Source organism: Coffea eugenioides, chromosome 6 (assembly GCF_003713205.1).
Source record: "Coffea eugenioides isolate CCC68of chromosome 6, Ceug_1.0, whole genome shotgun sequence".
Classification (NCBI taxonomy): domain Eukaryota; kingdom Viridiplantae; phylum Streptophyta; class Magnoliopsida; order Gentianales; family Rubiaceae; genus Coffea; species Coffea eugenioides.
Genome location: NC_040040.1, coordinates 17,419,207 through 17,439,404, shown reverse-complemented (window position 1 = coordinate 17,439,404; position 20,198 = coordinate 17,419,207). Strand labels below are relative to the sequence as shown.

Here is a 20,198-nt window from a genome sequence, read left to right as displayed (position 1 = left end):
AAGTTAACATGTTATATATATATATATATATATATATATAAATATATATATATGTGTATATATATGTATGTATATTGTCAACACGATAGCTTTTTTATTCTATTTTTATTTTTACTCTATACCAAGGGGGAGGGGTGGGCTCAAATGGGTTAAGAGAGAATTTGGAGGAAATTAAACTATCATCAGACTAAACGGGTATTTTTGTACTTGGTGAAATTTTTAGAAAATTTTGAAAATGAATGCAAGAAGAGTCTTAAGATTTTTGTTGGTGGTCAACTATTCTAAGGGTACGTTTGGTTCTACAAACTTGGAATTGAATTAGAATTGAAATTCTATAGAATTGGAATTCTATGAATTGGAAATCCAAATCCTTGCAATTCTTTCGTTTGGAAAATGCATAGAATTGATATGGAATTTATTTGAAATTCCAAATTCTTTGTTTGGATGAGAAAAGAATTCATTAGGAATTAGAATTGTTTTCATGAAACATTTGCTTACATAAATTTTTTCTTTTTTTCTTTTTTATATATAATAATTTCTTTTTTTCTTACATTTAGCCAATTTTTACTAAAAATTTAATTTAAAGGAAAAAACCAATTTGTACCTTTAATAATTTACTTTTTCTTGCATTTAGCTAATTGTTACTCAAGCTTTAATGAAAATGCAAATTACTTCCTTTTTGGGCTAAATATCAGCCAAAACCCCGAAACCAGCTAAGACATTCAGGGAAAAATTACAACCAACAATGACAATATAAATAGAAAATATTGCAACAATGATAATATAAATCGACACTTGCATTTCAAGAACAGAATTATTGTGCTAAATTGCTTGCTTAAACAACCATCATAGAGATAGAGGTTATATACACTGTAGTGGAAAAAGTAGCCCTCATTTCTGGCTACTTTAACATTGAAATGGTTTGTTAGCAATCGAAACTTTTGGCCTCTGGAAGCAACACCAGTCCTAGCCATTAGTAGTCTCTTGGCGTCTGAAAAAAGCAAACATTGATACACCAACATCGAAATTAAGTTTAAGCTTTGGCATTTATAACATATACACTTCATTGCTCGAGTTTAACTACTATTATACACAAAAGTGAAATTAATTTGACTAATTTTTACAAAACTTGCCATAAACTTGACAAATTTTTCACCATTCAAAAGTTATGCAAAATTGAAATTAGAACATCTACTTTACAATCATATAATGTTAGACAGTCATGAAAAACACTACATCAGATTCTCACAAAAAAAATGAAAAACACTACATCATAGATCATATTGGACGTTCATCACCTGCTTGACCAGCAGTGAGCTAGCCTTGAATAGTAACTTGATTGGCACAACAAAGTATCTATGTGTGATACTTCTTAGGGGTAAAACAAAATGCGCATGGGCAGTCCTAAAAACAGGAACACCAGCCGCCACAACGAGGCAATGCAAAGTTACATATCGGTAGCATGCAGTACATTCTTATAGGTGTCCAAGACAAGTGAAAATGACACAAGTCTGTTGAGCAGAATACAAAAAGAAAAAGGAAATAATCTTCCTTTGCTTTTCAGTCCAAAAATTCGCCCACTCAACTTCTCTAACTTAGTAGAAAACCAGTATACTAGCTTATAGTGCATAAGCAGATGGGTGTTCAGGGTATTCCGAATATTTGTGAATAACTGATGCATGCTCTTAACATAAAGCGTGCAAAAATTGAAGACAAGCAACCATTTCAGGAACAATTAACCCGCACTTAAATCAATAAACATTGCCACCGTACAAAGTATCTCAGTTTATTGTACCAAACTAATAACTGGATAGTTAGTAATTATTCAGGATATATAATTACTAATTGACATCAAGAATCCCAATCAACAATAGCTCATGCTTATAGAAATAAAGACCATGAAGCATACTTTGGAAGGTTACTAATGTAAGAGCAGATATCATTAATTCCTGCTCAAGGGGCCTTAAATCCCTCCTCTGTAACCCAAAAAAAAGAGCAGATATCATTGATGTGTAGCGCATTGCAACAGGAAAAAAAGTAGGGAAACGGGCTATCACATTCATAAGTGGTACCTGCTCACTATTATTGAAATAAAAACCTAAAAAACACTACAAACATACACCTTCTTCCAAGACTACCATCTCCATTCTTAAACACAGAGATAACAGAGGATGATAGTCAATTAGCATTCATCATAAGAAAAAATAGACATGAAAACATAACAAACCATTGCAATATGTCCAATGAAAAAAAGCTATGTAAAGCCCATAACCAATGATTAATTGAAAAAATTTCAAAGATAAAGTTACCTTTCACAAACCCTAAATGTGTCTGAAATTTGGGGAAAGCAGAAGAGCTGAAGGAGAGAGCCCAGAGAAAGGATAATAAGATTATGGGGCCGAAAGGCCAACTCATAGTCAGTCGCATAATTTTGATAAGCTAATGGGGAAGAATTTAGGTAAACCTGAAAAGATGCATATGCAGAACGGATCTCGGTCTCTCTGACTCCTGAAGGTTCGCCTACCTCAAGGCGTGCACGCCAACAAAATTGTCGACTATCATCCACTGAAACGGAAGGCAGAGGGAGATGGTGGTGGGAGGGGTTAGGGTTGGAGCTGGAAAGATGGTGGAGAAGGAGCGATCGGAACAGAGAAAGAGTGCCCGTGCTTCATATTTCCGCTTGACCCGATTTTAATTTTTAACCCATATTAGATCCGCGTATAGACCCATTTTTCAGGGTTTAGTTATGGAATTGGAATTGGAATTCTTTTGGTCCAGTAAAGAATTCAATTCATGGAATTGGACCCCATAGAATTCAGATTCAATTCTAATTCTTTGAGTGGGACGGAATCCAAACAGCAGAATTGGAATTGGGGTTCCAATTCCAATTCTAAACCTCAATTCCATGGGGAACCAAACATACCCTAAAGGTGTTTGGTTAACATGCTATATATTGCTCTTGCTTTTTTGGGTGATATTTAGGCTCCGTTTGGATTAGTTGTTTTTGGGTTTGTTTTCAAAAACACCACTGTAGCATTTTGAATCTGAAAAACAAGTCCGTTTGGATTAGTTGTTTTTTGGGTTGTTTTTCAAAAACTATATGAAAAACTTTTACTGTAGATTTTTTTGGATTATTTTTAGAGGTATTTTTTAAACATATTTTTGAGTATTTTTAGAATATTATAATTTTTATATTTTTATATAAATATACATTTATGCATTTATACTACATTTATAGATATTTATAAATAAATATATTTATATATTCATATAAAAATATATAAATGTATTATATTATATATAATACATAATATAAATATATTTATAAATGTATAAGTGTATATTATTATAAATGTATAAATTATAAATGAATATTATAAATATATTATAAATTATAAGTGTATATTATTATAAATGTATAAATTAGTATATTATAAATATATATTAATATTATGTAGAAATGTATTTATATAATTAATATAAATGTATATATGTATTGATATTATGTATAAATGTAAAATTAATATTATGTATATTAATATAAATGTATAAATGTATTATATTATATATAATACATAATATAAATGTATTATATTATATATAATACATAATATAAATGTATATTTAAATGTATAAGTGTATATTATTAAAAATGTATAAATTATAAATGAATATTATATAAATGTATAAATGTATAAATTAATAAATTAATAAATTATAAATATATATTAATATTATGTAGAAATCTATTAATATAATTAATATAAATATATACATGTATTAATATTATGTATACATGTAAAATTAATATTATATATATTAATATAAATATATAAATGTATTATATTATATATTATATATTATACATAATATAAATGTATATTATAAATATACATAAATATTTATATATTATGTATAAATGTACATTTATATAAATGTATAATATATTATATATTATATTATATATAATTTATATAACATATAATATTTACGTAAATATATTATAAATATATAAAAATATATTATAAATAAAATAAAATATTTATAATATGTATGTATAAATATATAATATTAGAAATGTATAATATATATAATATACATTATTATTAATATAATTTATGTATAATATACATAATTGAAATATACATATTAATATATATTATAAAACAAAATTGAATAAATATATTTATAAATTTATATATAAATAAATGTATTTATATAAATATATAATATTTATTTCAATTGATATAATATATATAATATTATACATAATTGAAATAAATATATTTATATTAATATATATATATATAATATACATAATTGAAATATACATATTAAAATACATAATTGAAATATACATATTAAAATATATTAAAATATAATTGAAATATACATATTAAAATACATAATTAAAATATACAAATTGAAATATACTTATTAAAATATACAAATTAAATATACATAATTGAAATATATTTGGAGTTGTTTTTGATATATTGTTTGGATATTGTGTGTTTTTAAGTTGTTTTTGAAATACACATTACTGTAGCATTTGGAATGTGAAAAACAGTTTTTCAAAAACAGGTGCAAAAACACTCAATCCAAACGCAGCCTTCGTTAGTGGATACACCTTTTTATGTTGTGTATTTAAGTAATTGAAATAGTTCCAATCTCTAAAAAACTAATACTTCAATTGACGTCTTACAATCGTACTTCTTGTTAGTCAATCACAAACAGTTAAATGTAATGCATTGTCAAATGTTGTATATTATATTTTAATTCTAAGATCTTTTCTTACATTAGATAAATGATTCAAAATCTGTCTTGTGCGTATACAGGAAGTTAACCTTCCTTGAGCTTTTTTTCTATATAAAAAAAATGTCAAGGTACAAGGATACGGGACAAGGACGTTCATTCTGATGATGACCGTTTCTGAACGGTCCTCTCACAATTCCAAGCGAAATGATTAGAAATAATCACGTTGACCAATTTTGGGAAGGTGGAAAAATGACGCCACATAAATTAGTAATGGAAAAAAGAAATTGACGCTTTTGACGGACCTCGACATGAAGCATTAGCTCCGTTCCACAAAATTCGGTGCAAATGAATCGTCAAACAAAAAGGTCATTTGTTTTCCCTTCACAACAATTGCCAATTTTCATTTGTCCATAACACTAGAAAACGAAAGCAAACAAAGAATACAAGAAAGTGGCTGGAGGCAGAACTAGAAAGTGATTGGAGGCAGACTAGGGATAGGGGAAAGCAAGGGAAATATAATTGCGCTGAGATATATTACAACAAGAAAAAGGAAGAAGTAGCGACAGAAGAGCAGAGTTTCGCATCCGAAGAAGAGATAAAGCAGGAAACACCCAGGTAACAAAACAACAATGGTACCACATAACTTTTGAAATTTGACAAGGTCGTGGAGCGATGTGAGTAGTTGTCATTGTTGGACAATATTGTGAATGAATAGGTTAATTGATCATTAATGGTTTTGCCAGAACAGACTGTTCACTAGTCTTGAGTAGAAGAAGGTAGGTATTTTGGTAGTCAACATAGGGGAGGATAGGTGAGGAAAACTTAGTGCGCCAAGTGTTTGTAAAATCATGTGAATAGGATGGGAAATTGTTTGGGTAATAATATAACAAAGGTACTGGTTGTTTCTATGAATTTCTTATAGATTTTATTGATTAGCAGTGCCTGCATGCAGATTATACTTTATGTGTGGTTTGTACATACTATTCATGGCAACATACAAAGTGAAAAAAAAAGTATTACAAAGATAATTCCCTTAAAAATGCCTCTTACAACATGTTATATAAGAGACATTTCACAAGAATAAATAATGACGAGGAGTAAAATTATTATGCAGAGTAAAATAACATGACACTCAGATTGGTAGACGCATTGCAGACAAATTTTTTTAGCTAGTGGGGTTAGACACTATGTTGAATAACTGTTACATGGAGTTAGTCAACAGTTACAATAGCCTGACTGATATGTAATATTGCATGAACATACTGTGAAATTGCTATCTATTCTTTGTTAGTTAACTCGTATTTGCATAATCACAGGATAAATAGAAGAAGAGGTTGATTGTTTGAAACTTGATAGCTGGGGCACCAGACGACAATCTAAACAGGGTAGGCAGAATGAATTTAGCTTGGCATACTCAATGTGGAAAAAGGTTACAAGTTTTACTTTGCTAGTGTACTTGGACATGAAGTTGGATAACTGTAACACGCAGTGAGTTAGCAATTATAGTATAAGAACTGCTCTGTAAAATTTTGTCAACATAACTGTGAAATTGGTATCTCCTGGTTGTTACATTAACTCATATTTGTAGAGTAGGACAATAAATAGAAGAAGAAGTCAATCCCATCAAAGTTGATAAATGACTGAGAGTAGATTGTAAGTCGAATTGGCTAGACAGAATAATTAACCTACTATTAATTTTGGCAAACAGAATGTTGAAAATAAGTTACGAGTTTTCATAACTATTGTTACTGAGATTTGAAAGTGATATATTATTTATGTTAGTACTTTGTAATGCATTAAGAATAAGTAGGGAAAGCATAATGGAACTGAAGTGCAATTGTCTGTATAAAACTCCAGTTTAAATGGCAGAAAAAAAATCTAGAACTTCCAGTAAGAAAAGTGATAGAGATGAAGCAACATGAAAGTTTGATGGCAGACAACCTAAGGCTCCATCTAAATCACTTAATATGTAAGTGGCTGGTGTTTGTCTCTCGCAACATCTATAGAACTCAATACATGAGCTTGGTGACAATTACGCGTAACATGCAGTGGAAATAAGTTAGGGAAAAGAAGGAAAAAAAAGAAGGTAAGACATCTTGTTCAAATTGCCTTTCTTAGTGTGGAAAAATGATTATCAGTTATCTTAATTAGTGTGCATGTACATCTTGTTAGATAACTATTACATTCTGTGATAGAACAGTGACAATGGAGAAATACTTTGACACGATTGTAAATGCACAATCAACTAGCATAATGATATTAAATCAAGTCCTAGAAATTGATAATGGAACCCTTGTGAGGAAAGAAATGCAGACATAAGTTTACTCTTGTTTATAAGTTGAAACCCCAATTAACTGTAGCACACCAGTAATTGAAGCCCACAGTATGAAAGTTGATTGGCATGAATATTGGTTCTAATGCCTATATATTGGGCTGAATATACTTGTTGTTCAAAATGTCTTACACATAATTGAATCTACTATATCATTACTTTATTTTGATTTAGGAATGTCAGGAGAAAACTTTATCAACATAAAAACAATCACATAGCTATACCTCCACAAAAAAAATGTAAATATCAACTATACCAAAGTTCTAGCATACATGCCAGCTCACATAGCTACTTTTCATTGTGCTATTTTCAATCTACCTTTTACAGATATACACAGTCAAGTAACTAATACCTCATTAATTATATCTTATAGATCATGCATGTCTTGTTCAAAATGTCTATATATTAAGTTGAATGTACTTATTGTTCAGAATGTCTTATTCATAATTGAATTTGCTATATCATTCTTAGAACTACTTTATCTTGATTTAGGAATGTTGGGAGAAAATCTTATGTAATTTAAAAGTAATTGTTTATCAAAAACTGGTGCAAATGACATGAAGGAGATTGAGAAGTTCGACTAAAAAAGCATCTTGAAGCACCATCAAAATCCTTGAATATGTAAGTTTGTCAATGCTTTTATGTTGTACTAGTATGTTGGCAGGATAGTGAGACGTGACTGTTTGATTGATTGCAATTACGAATTGTTAAATTGGTCTCACTTTGTTTTAATTGCATAGATAAGAGTATATGAAGTTTTAGCAAAACTGACATGTGTTGAACAAATTGAATAACCTTTACAATTTCCATGAGCAGTGGCAAGATGGCAAGAAAAAGGACAAAGAAGAATCCATGTGAAAAGGAAGAAATATGAAAAGTGGGAACTCCTGAGCTTGCAGAACCAATCCCACCATTTATAATTAGAAAGAAAAAAAGAGAAATCAACTTGAGAAGAAGAATGGAGCAAGTGAAACTCAATTAACAGCATTGTATAACTCTTTTACTTTCTTTTTATAGATTTTTGTTAGCACAATATTTGTAAATTTTCAATTTCGATTTATAAAAAATGTTATGTAGTGATAGGTACGAATCCTTGTAAATATCATTGTAATCATCATAGATTTTTGTTCAATTTGTAAATTTGTTTGAATCATTGTATATATCTATTAGAATTGTTGTACATATTGTTATAATTGGAGTGTATATTTGGTTTATTTTTATATGCATCATACCTAATAAACCTAAGGATATTTGTTCAAAGAGCAATTAAATGATAGAAGTATGCCAAAATTGACATCCCAACCACATTTCTAAGGCTTTTAGTTTGGGGTTTGATAAAAATGGAAATAAGTGACACTATGTATTACAAATTTGTGGATAAAACGGAAACGTGTACACTCCACAGAAAAATACTAATATCAACTACACCAAAATTTCTAAAACACACTCCAACTCACGTTGTTATCTTTTACTGCACTATATCTAATTTTCCTTTTACAAATATACATAATCAAGTAACTAACACCTAACATGATATAAATTTTTATAAATTGATTGTAACTCATAGATCACTCCGTGTAAAGTGCTCACAGACAACTAGTATTACTCATACAAGTAAAATTATGCATAAATTATAGGGAGATGCACAAGTTGATCAAATGGTCAATAACCATTTCAAAGTTATACGTACCATTGCACTACCTTTCATAGATATACACAATTAAGTAATTAACATCTAACATGATGTACAATTTTGTAAACTGATCGTATCTTATAGATCATCTCGTGTAAGTTGCTTATAGGTAAATTAATATTAGTCATACAAATAAAATTACACACCTACTATAGCCTGCAAGAAAATGCACAAGTGAATCAAAACACCAATAATCATTCCAAATATATGCATACCATTGCACTACACATGTGACTGCAAAGACTCATTGCAATATGCATGGGTAATTACTCCTTTTTGAGATTGTCATATATTGACAACTAAAATCTTATCTAAATCCACTATTTCCGTAATAGTAGTAAATGACTAATTAAATTTTTGTTCAATCAGTGTGTATGTAACATATAAGTAACCAAATATAACTAGTTTTTACCAATTTGTGAAATAAAAATCTTTATTTTTTTAAACATATCAAAAATGGACTAAATAGTTTGTAAATCATTAGCAACGGAAAGTCAATAAATACAAATATTGGATACAATATTAGCAATAAAAAATAAATATTTTTTTTACTAATTAATAGAATAGAGTTATTGCTCTGGATATATTGTAAAATAGATCGAGCTAACAATAAAAAATTAACAACAAATAATACTTAAATACTAACTAAATATACAACACTGATAAACAGAATCTAAAACTAATAATTAACTTTTTTCTGCTAATACATTGTAAAATGGATTGAACATGTGGTAATGCATTAAAAACTAAATGTAAGTACATTCTAACTAGTATTACAAGTCTAGCGTAATGAACTATCTAATTGTCTAATCTAATTTCCTTTACTCGACCAGCATTGATTGATATCCATTGATTTGTCAAAAGAAACTATCTTTGCCCATGACACACTACAGAATAAGATCAATAAGATATAATGTGCTAACAATTACATACATGGCATAGTTAATCAGATCCCAATTTATACGCCTATATGAACTCTATGAACCAATAAACAACTATATAGTAAATTCATTATTACATTATGTGTATGTATGTGACAGTGTGTATGAGCTAACAACCAGTTACAAATTCAAACAATAGACTAACTTTTGTAAATTTATGGCCATATAAGCATACATAAGATATAGCACTACTCCATACCTACTAACAACGTGTACACTCTACAGAAAAATGCTAATATCAACTATACCAAAGTTTGTAAAATACATTCCAACTCATGTAACTACTTTTTGTTGCGCTATATCTAATCTCCCTTTTACAAATATACATAGTCAAGTAATTAACACCTAATATGATGTATAGTTTTGTAAACTGATTGTACCTCATAGATGAACCCGTGTAAGGTACTCATAGATAAACAAGTATTACTCGTACAAGTAAAATTACATATCTATTATAGGGAGATGCCCAAGTTGATCAAAGGGCCAATAACCATTCCAAATTTATGCATACCATTGTACTACCTTTCATAAATATACACAGTCAAGTAACTAATATCTAACATAATGTACATTTTAGTAAACTGATTGTATCTCATAGATCACCCCGTGTAAGGTACTTATAGGCAAATGAGTATTAGTCATACAAATAAAATTACACAACCACTGCAGCCTGCAAGGAGATACATAAGTGGGTCAAAACACTAATAATCATTTCAAATGTATGCATACCACTGCACTATGCATATGGTTGCGATGACTGATTGCAAGATGCATGTGGACAAATAATTGTTTGTTTAACAATTTCTTTGCATCGTACTTGGTCAGTAACACAGTGTACATTATTTTAACCAGATTGTACATTCACTAATTATTTATATATATACATGCTACTTATTGAAGTAAACTACATGTCTACTAAATATTTAATTCATTCTCATAAGTACTAATAGTCAATTTAGTAGGTGATTGGAACAAATAACCATCTAGTAAAAAATTTTGATATAATGTTATTGATGAATAACATACCATACATTCTGATAAACAAGGTGTACATCACACACCTTATCTAGACAAAATCCTACAAGTTAGCAAAAGTTATGCCATACTTTAAAAGCAATTACAAATAGCAAAATTTATACATGTATAATCATATCAATAGATTGTAACTTTTAACTCACTTTCTATATAGTCATACAAACACAAGAATTGTATAATACATAACTCTTGCGTTATAACATAGTTTTCCTAACTATACTTAACATTTTTCCCCAGTTGTATGAAGCTTAAACTCCTTTATCAATCTAATGATTTGGTTATTTTAAGAGTTACTAATCGATCTATGAATAACCAAAATTAAGGATAAGGGTTAGTAGAATTACCTTCGTCTACCTCTACCATTGTTTTTCAACCTTACTTCGCCATCGGGGATAGTGGTGTATTTACTCAGTTCTATTTTGCTACCCAATATTTGCTTCATGATCGAAATAGCAAGGCGTCAATACCTGTTGCATCTGTGGTCTTTACCCTTAATCGTCAACAAATCTCCTTTGTAATGATGAAACACTGCTATAGCTTGCTTCTTCAGTTTGAATAACCCTTATCCATCAAGCACATATCCCTCACAACACGTTACTCCTCTAGTTTCAACAAAGAGGAAGAAGGTTATCTCTCAGCAATTTTCTTATCCCCAGCTAGAGAGAGAAATTAGTTTCCTTGAAGGTAAATATGATGTTGAATTTTCAATTCCCGGTTAGAAAGATAAAGTTGTTTTCTTCAACATTGTGTTGAATAATGACTTTCTCAATTTTAACTTGAAACTAACTATCAAATTCAAAATTTCATTTCAAAATTCAAACTTTTGAAAGTTTCGTTTAGTTTAACCCAGTCCGTTAAGATAAGGCAACTCAAATTTTTTTTTTAGATTTTACTAATTTGAACGACAACACTTTTGCTTCTCTTGTGGTCCTTGGCTGCGTGGCTCTTTTTCAGCCACTTATTGAGGCTTGTGAGGAGACCATCCAGGGACGGTCCTGTCCCATATCCAAGATACAATTGCACGTTTATTCATTATAAAAAATATAAAATTCAATAAGATATTTGTAAGAAAAGAATAACAAAATTATTATTAGAAGAAAAAGCATAAGGGAGGCAAAAGAGGGAATTGTTAGTTTTTTGTTCGACCATAGAGAAATAGCCATAGGACTATAGGAGCTTGTAATGACGCACGACTGGAGAGGCAACTTGGCATCGGGCGAGTTACAATTGTAGACGGTCGACTGCCAGCACCAACTCCACTCGTACCATTTTAGACTCCCAAGTTCGTCCGAACTCCAACAATCAAAAAACCGTGTCAGAACTACAGGTATTTGAGTTGAGCAGCAAAAACATGGCGAAAGTTCCAGCTGAACCCATTTCTCTAAGTGCAGCTCTTAGTTCTTCAGCTTCCTCAGTCCGCCGGCGACATAAAAGCTCAAGAATTCGAGCTTCTCAGCCCCTCAATGACAAAAGCAACTCCAATAAACAACTTGGTTCGTTTCGATTTCCCTCTACTCTCTGTGTCACTCACCATACGGTTACATTTTTGAATTTTTATCTGTCTGGATATGTTATTGCCTGCTTTTATTACACGATATATGATGCAATATTTGTTGATTAGGATGTGGGTTCATGTAAAGATAGTTAAAATAGTTAGTCATGCAACAGTCTTGTCATTTTCTTTTCTTTTTTTTTTTGGTGCTTTAATATCAGGAAAATGGAGGAAAATTGGACCCATGTCAGAAATCAGAGTCTCTTCGGGGAGTGATAAGAAGAAAATAATTTGCTATACCTAGATTCAAGAAGAAAGAAAAGAAAAGGGGAACATTGAAATCATTGTTTTAAGATAAGTTAATTGGTGTCTCCTTCAGAAAAATGATATAAATACACATGTAATGCTTAATGGGTCAATTTGGCTAATTATATATGCTTCACTCCCCTTTCTTTTCTGTAGCTTTAACTTATATAATAGGAGTAGCTTTGATTTTACCTATTTGGTATGAGCCTAAGTAGCATCTTTCATCATTAGTAATTTAATCACGATAGATTGACCAATCAGTATGCTTTTAACACTAATTTGGGTGTTTTAAGTTTCTAGCAAACAAAGTTCAGAGTCTGGGAATAAGATTTGTTTGTTAACAGACAACAAGGTTGGGCTTCTTTTATGCCAAATATGCAATGCTTTTGACGTGTTTGGTGGGAGAATAACATTATTTTCTGATTAGCAGATTGAAATGCCAATTTTTTGGGGGATAAAGTGGTAGCTGAGGCTTTTATTAGCAACAGTTGGTACTTATATTTGTACAACCTTAGTTTGGGAGCTATTTACTGAAGCTTGTGCAATAGTTCATGTCTGGCAAAGATGAATGAGAACTAGGCAAAACATGGAGAAGTTCTTCAAAGTTGATTTTCAAATTCACCTTCTGAGAAATCGATTTCCAACTCCAGGTTATCGACAGTAGCATCCCTTTCTTCCTTCTTTCCTCAGGATGAATCAATCTTGTTCTTCTTTCTTGAGGGAGGCATCAATCTTATCATATTTCTTATTGGTGGAGTTTCCTACAGTGGCTAAGGCCATATTTAGTGCCTTAATCTAGTGAGAACTATGAGCATTTGAATCCTTATTTACATAGTATCTCTTCCATTAGTGATGGCATATGCACATTGTAATCTCTGTATAATTACATCACCAAGTTGTCAGTTATCCATAGTTCAATGCAGACTCATATTAAAAGTACCCATGACTTAAGTGGCTATATTCCTGTCAAACTTCCCTATCAACCTGGATGGTGAAACGATAGCTGCAGGTTGGCCAACAGATGAAGTAGGTAGGTTAATTATGACTGAGTAGAACACTGTAAGCAACTTTAGCTAGTAATGTGAAAAATGGTGGACATACATTAGCATGAGAGCATTCAGGGGCTTACACAATTGGACTCATGCCAAAATATAATTTCTGGAAAATGTCTCCCCTTGCCACATCATATGACAGGCACACATTGTATCAGATAGGTTAAAAGAATATATAGGATTTGCACCTCTCGTATCGTATCTAAGTTGTCTGAGAAACATTTATTAATTAACATTCTTAGGGAAGTTATCATTAAGGTACATGTAACTAATCCTCATCCTATATTATAAATATTCTTGAGTCCTTTATTTCTTCTCCATTATTATATTATTCTGGTTTGTGCATAAGTTTGTGGATTCTCTGCCTTTGCTGGCATTGCAAAGGAAATCCTAAAGGCTCATAATAAACATAAATAATGTTGCAATTCATTTGGTGGACCAGAATCCAAATGTTTCCTGTTCTTATTTTTCTATCAGAGTCCAATACATGATGGTTAATTCTTATGTCTCTTTGACAATCAATTGGGTCTGCAACCTTTCTGCCATGGTTTATTTTGATCTTGTCTCTAAATGGTGAAGATCATGGACTTGTTATAGGTATGTTTGCCTTAAGGAAAAAGATTGAAGATTCAATTCTTTCTGCTGAGATATTGGCACCCACAGCATTGGAACAGGAAGAAGCTAGACGCATCCAGCTGGAAAAAGTTATTCGTGAATGTAATCTGTGGGATGACATAGCCCAAGCAAATGAATTCCTTGTCAAACTGGCTGAGAGTGATAAGGCGGTTGATGCTCTTAAAGATCTCAGATATAAGGTAATATGCTATGCAATTACTTATTGTTGTGACGTAGAAAAGAATGTTAAATTATGATTACTTTGATCATTTGATTTTAGAAATTTGTTTCCTTTGTATTACAATTATACCCTCGATCGCATAGATGTCGTATATGTTTAACCAATCCAATATTGTCTGCAGGCTGAGGAAGCTAAGCTGATCATGGAATTGGCAGAGATGGATGCTATAAATGATGGGCTATTTAACCAGGCTTATTCAGCATCTGTGTACGTAAATAAGTTTTTGAAGAAGTATGAAATGTCCAAGCTTCTTAATGAACCATATGAAAGGGAGGGAGCTTGCATTACCATAGAATCTGGACATGAAGGCATCCACGATGAGGTCTTTGACTACCTTATAGGTCTTAAACACATTCTTTTTGCTTTTCCTGCTGTGACTGTGGCACCATTGTAGCTTTGCTTAGCTGACTAGCAATGGAAAGCCTGTGATTTACTATATTCTTACACTAATTCCAGCGCAATTAAGTACAAAATATTTGCCAGTTGTGTTGTATTTGCTGAGCAAAGTTGAATTGGGCTCACGATATAGGATCTTAACTGTCTGTTCTTCACACCATTTATTCTCATCTTATGCTTTTTTTGGTTTCTCAGCCTCTGCAATTGGATGATGGCTCTCAGTTATGGTTCTTGTGCTTAAATTTTCTATATTTTGTACTTCGTTTTATGTCTCTTTGAATCTCTGTCTATAATTTCTAATATTCTTGTTATGTTGCTTTTGTTGTGAAACGAACATATAAGAGGCTAGGGGTATTGTGCTCTTGTTTTTTACTTCTTAGGTAACTGGGCATGGAGTGAGTTCGTCAATTTTGTTGTTCATTTTCTTCTTTACTGAACTACGTGCTGTCAACATGATGAAAACATCTTGAGTAGATTTAGCATGCTGTCAATACAATGCCAACACCTTGCGTGGGTTTAGCTTATGAAGATTTCGAAAAGTATCATTGGAATGATCAAATTATTGGTTGCTGCATGTGATAAAACACTTTTCAGCTATGATTGGACTGCTTCTTTTTCCATGTTCGTTTCCTGCAAATTCATCGAGATTTAGGAGAACCTCTAAATATGCCTTTAGGCAATTAGTATGCTTTCATTTTAGAGAGTTTGGTTTGTCTTCAGTTACTAAGTTGTATTTCAATGTTGTCTACAACTTTAAACTCTTAAGCTTAACTAGATTTTACTTAAACAGTATACTTTATTGAATTTTGTCTTGTTCTACTTTTGAATGCTTTAAAATTCTGATACAGAGATGGGCCGAACAACTGGTACAAATGTACATTAAGTGGGCTGAAAAGCAAGGTCACAAGTGGAGGATAATTGAGAAATTTCCTTCAAAGAATGGTGGAATCAAGTCTGCAATCCTTGAGTTTGAATCAAACTTTGTCTATGGCTACCTGATGGGAGAAAGAGGTGTTCACCGTATGATAAAAGCCTCGCCTGATGGATCCTTGGCATCTGAGGTGCGAATAGAGCTTCTTTTAGCCTAGATCTCAGAGGTTCAATTTAGTGATTCATTTGTTGTTCTATTGGCACAGCTTTCTCAAGCAGCCATTTTTTTCCCCTTTAACTGCTAATTTTTGTTCTCTTATTTGTTAGTAACAAAAATTTGAAGTTAACTTCTTTGCAAAGCCAATGGACATTATTTGGATCTCATTAGGCAAACTAGTTCAAGGTTGTCACTTCAAGCATAGTTGTAAAAATTCCAGTGATTAATCATTTAGCATAGAAGGAGAAAAATGTGATGAGACATGGATTTAGACAAGGCTTAAGAGTACCGGATTGATAGGATGGGGAGTACTCTACATTTTGTACAGGCATCCTGAAGTTGGGCAGAAGCTTATTTTTTCTAAAGACAATTTTTATCGCTTATGTGAGTGATGCATCAGAAACAGTCGTACAAAATTCTATAGTGTGAAAACCTCTTAATACAAATAAAAACCCATAAATATGATAATTTAGTTCTGATAAAATGTGAGGATGTCTTTCCTAAAAAGTAAGCTTAATGCAGGCTGAACTGACTAGTGCTGCACTCGCATAAGCGGTGCATCTTATGGTGCCATAAACAAGTGAAGTTTATGCATGAGGAGGAAAGATCTTCACTACATCTGTACATTTGGTCTCTTTTGAAGCATAGCAAAGCTTTCATATGAAAAACTGGAAAGTGTTTGTTTGGGAAATTTTTCCTCCATTTGAACAAATGGAGGTTCTCTTTGTTGATGCGAAAAGCAGTTGTTTATTATCTTATAACGAAGCAGCAATAAGAGGTCTCCATCTAAGAAGTGTCTCTTTTTGGGTTTTCGAACGTGGAAAAAGTTCATTAACCGGGCTTGGACAAGAGTCCACAGGCATTTTGTTCAAAAATCACACCTTCACTGTCAATGTATTATTGACTTCAGTGAGGCCAGTAATAGCGGATGTATAATTGGTCAATCGTTAAAAAGTGATTTTGTTATAAGAATTATATGTTTTGAGTTTGAAACTGTAGTTGACTATCTTTTGTTGTGGCATTGTAGTAATAAAAGGTTACTTCTTGTGCGTGTAACTTCATGTTGATTGGATCCTGTTAATATTGGAGATTGATCTTTACAGTGACAATTATTCAGTTCTGTAATAAGGATGGATGTGCAAGTTGCAATCTAAACTGTCATCATTTGTGGGAGCCGTTTGTATGATCTTATGGAAAGGGGTTTGGAATTTTTTGTTGAAAGATCTTGTTTGGTTATTCAATTATTATAACATCGCATTGTCTTCAGCATTCATTTGTGTTCTTTTTGATCTACAGTTGACTTACTGTTTCTTTCTACTAGCCCTGAATAAGTGTTTCTGGTGTTTGGTGTCATTCAAATATCTATTCCACAAACTGTATATACATCCTGTTGTTGAAAAATCTAGTTTCTGGCTTAATATAATGCAGGGTAGTTCAGCTACTGTGGATGTTATTCCTCTTTTTCTTGAATCAGTGCCCGACATCTTTATTGACGACAAGGTTCTAATGATCTCATTCTCATCAACTGATGAAGAATATCTTTCTAGAACTAGCCCTTCTGTCCACATACAGCATATTCCAACTGGTTTTACTGTTAAAGCAACAGGTAACAAAAAGCTTCTTAAACCTATGTTTCAGTTTTGATGATGAAAAACTCGTTCCAGTCTGCATGACATGATTAGCACCAACTGATATCTGGAATTTGAATAGAAGTTTTTTGATATATGAATTTATTTGAAAGAGAAACTACCGCAATTGAAGTTTATTTAATAACCTTTTTACTGTAGTCATTGGGTGGAATAAGTTATTGTGATAGATTCAGCGATATCTAATAATGAGGCTGAATAGTATGTTTATCTTTTTTTGGAGTAGCATCTAAGTAGACTTTTTGCACATTGTAAGGATTCAAAAGGTGCATAGAGAAACATATTCTGCACATTGTCAGTAATGGGGAAAAAAAATTCTGCAGATTGTACTCATTAGAGGCTTTAACATAAATTTAAATCAACTGAAGCATGGATCTGCATGTGAATTGTGTCTCAGGATTATATTCTTGCTGCCTTTGTTTACCTGTATGCAAACTGAATATACGTGTTTCCCTTTATTGTACCTTCCTGGAAGACATTTCTGCAATGATATGGGAGCTCTTCTTTTCTAACAAATAGCATAAGGTCCTAGCTACAGGGAACTGGAAATGTGGAGTGCCTCTAAGAAGTTATGTTCTGGTAACAAGATTTTTGGGGAAGAGAAATAATTAATAAAGGATGGCACCTTATCACAAAACACCAGAGTAAAGGATGCTTGCACCTCAGACAACTTCGAAGTCCTCATTGTAGAAAACTTTGTACTATCCTGAAAGCGAACATTGTTACTTTTGAGGGGCTGTTCTTTTTTTTTTAAAAAAAAAAATTTTCCTTTTCTGAAATTTTTTTGAGTTTTACGTGAATATTTGGAATGATGTGATATGCAACCATTGATTCTTTAAAGCCCACATTGCTGCAAATGATAGCTGAAGTAGTAGATGATGGAGTCAATTCACAGACATTGACAGATTCTGTTTTTCCTAGGTGAAAGAAGCCAGTTTGCCAACAAGATGAAGGCCCTTAACCGCTTAAAGGCCAAACTTCTTACTGTTTTGGAGAACCAGAGAATATCAAAGGTAGAAGACATTGACAGAAGTGCCATTGTTGATTTGTGGTGTCAAGAGACTACTAGAAGATACGTGTTTTACCCAGCCAAGCTTGTACAAGATGTAAAAACTGGTATTCAACTGCCTGATCTAACCTCTGTTTTAAATGGAAACATAGAGCCTCTCATTGTTGCTCACATCAATAATAGACGATCATGTAATATAATTACCTGATCAATGTCCTTCACAAGCTTTTATCTGATCTCTCCTCAAATTTTGCTTATTGCTCTAATAATCATAGTTCAGTTGAAGCACCTTGTCTTGCCTGCCTGATTATCGACCTGTTTTGTGAGTTTTCCATTTTGTTAAAACTGAGTAAAGCCACCATCTTGCCCCGCCATTAATCCACATTCCACCACCCCAACTATTTACAATGTTTGATCGTGAATTACACTAGTCTCTTTCAATTGTACGTGTGTCCTTATGGGTATGTACAAGGCCACTAATAGCTAAGGAAAGAGAAGAGGAAGAAGTATATGAGGGGAAAAAAATAATAGTAGAATACAAGAAAAAGGAGAATATAATTAAAATAGACAAAAAAATTGGTTCTATTTAAATTTTACATATAATCTTAATATGAGATATTGACATAACATTTAAATATTTACGAGTAAAGAAAAGGATATTTAGTTTCTAGGGAACGTGCTTTACCTTTTTTTTTATTATTTAATATGAGATATTGAGATAAGATTTAAGTATTTACAAGTCAAGAAAAAGATACTATTTAGGTTCTTGTTTGATTTTGTTGTGCTCTTAGGCTCTTATTTGATCTTGTAGCATCCTTTGTTACTTATTTAATACATGCTTCTCTCTCTGTATTTTTTTTAATCTAAACAAAGAAACCGCACACATGCTTTGTCGAAAATTCGAATCTTCAAGAGAATATCATCGTCTATTGATGTTGCTGACAAGCAAGAATAGTCTTCTCTTCTGGGTGTGAAAAGGGCTAAATTAATTATTATTAGTGGTTGGGTGGCCAGCTAACTTGTTATAAAGTACCAATAAGCAGACTGTTTAGTTGAGAGAGCGTTGAATTGGACGACACGAAAAAAAGAGAGTATAAATGAGATACACTTACAAAAAATTCAAAAAGAGTGGACTGTCTGGTTAGTGCCATAGATCAAGGAGCATCTTGCTTTGGTAATTACAGATTTTCTGAATTCTGCAGTTTGCCACTAGAGATATCTGCAGTTGTATGGATTTTTTTTCTTTTAATGATTAAGGGAAAGCTCCATATTTGTATGCATTTTTTTTAATAATTAAGAAAAAGACTCCAAGTCTTATAAAGGAAAAGTGGAAAAGTGAAGAATTTAAGAGCTATATTGGAACTTTACAGTTGCTTCATAATATCCCTATCAGTTAAGTTGGGTATTAAGTACTAGTTGCATAACCACTTGGCTCAGTGGCCACCAAGGTGAGTCTTAAGACCCTGCTTGGGCTGTTGGTGCGTCTTAAGAGTTATATCAAAGCACTCTCTTGGTATAGGAAGATCTGTGTACCTACTATCCCCTAATACAAAGCCTCTTTTGGCTCCCCCTTCCCTGTAGTATAGGATAGATAA

The 20,198-nt window shown here is 31.9% G+C and overlaps 1 protein-coding gene across 3 annotated transcripts; it reads left to right on the top strand.

Annotated features, from left to right (window-relative positions):
• The first annotated feature begins 11,937 nt into the window (after positions 1-11,937).
• On the top strand, positions 11,938-18,836 carry LOC113775185 (peptide chain release factor PrfB3, chloroplastic). 3 transcript variants are annotated; one of them, XM_027319950.1, is made up of 6 exons: positions 11,938-12,252; positions 14,207-14,424; positions 14,587-14,787; positions 15,710-15,922; positions 17,377-17,554; positions 18,516-18,836. In XM_027319950.1, the coding sequence occupies exons 1-6, from the start codon at positions 12,111-12,113 to the stop codon at positions 18,809-18,811; spliced, it is 1,248 nt and encodes a 415-aa protein (XP_027175751.1). In that variant the 5' UTR covers positions 11,938-12,110; the 3' UTR covers positions 18,812-18,836. The 3 variants fall into 3 exon arrangements, with proteins under 3 accessions (XP_027175751.1, XP_027175754.1, XP_027175753.1); XM_027319953.1 differs by lacking the exon at positions 18,516-18,836 and adding an exon at positions 18,133-18,343; XM_027319952.1 differs by lacking the exon at positions 18,516-18,836 and adding an exon at positions 18,120-18,343.
• Positions 18,837-20,198: the final 1,362 nt, after the last annotated feature.

Bases quoted from the DNA above. Each gene is read 5' to 3' on its own strand.
- LOC113775185 (XM_027319950.1), top strand. From the start codon at position 12,111: ATGGCGAAAGTTCCAGCTGAACCCATTTCTCTAAGTGCAGCTCTTAGT. The intron at 12,253-14,206 runs GTTCGTTTCGAT...GACTTGTTATAG, and splicing joins CAACTCCAATAAACAACTTG to GTATGTTTGCCTTAAGGAAA. The intron at 14,788-15,709 runs GTCTTTGACTAC...ATTCTGATACAG, and splicing joins ATGAAGGCATCCACGATGAG to AGATGGGCCGAACAACTGGT.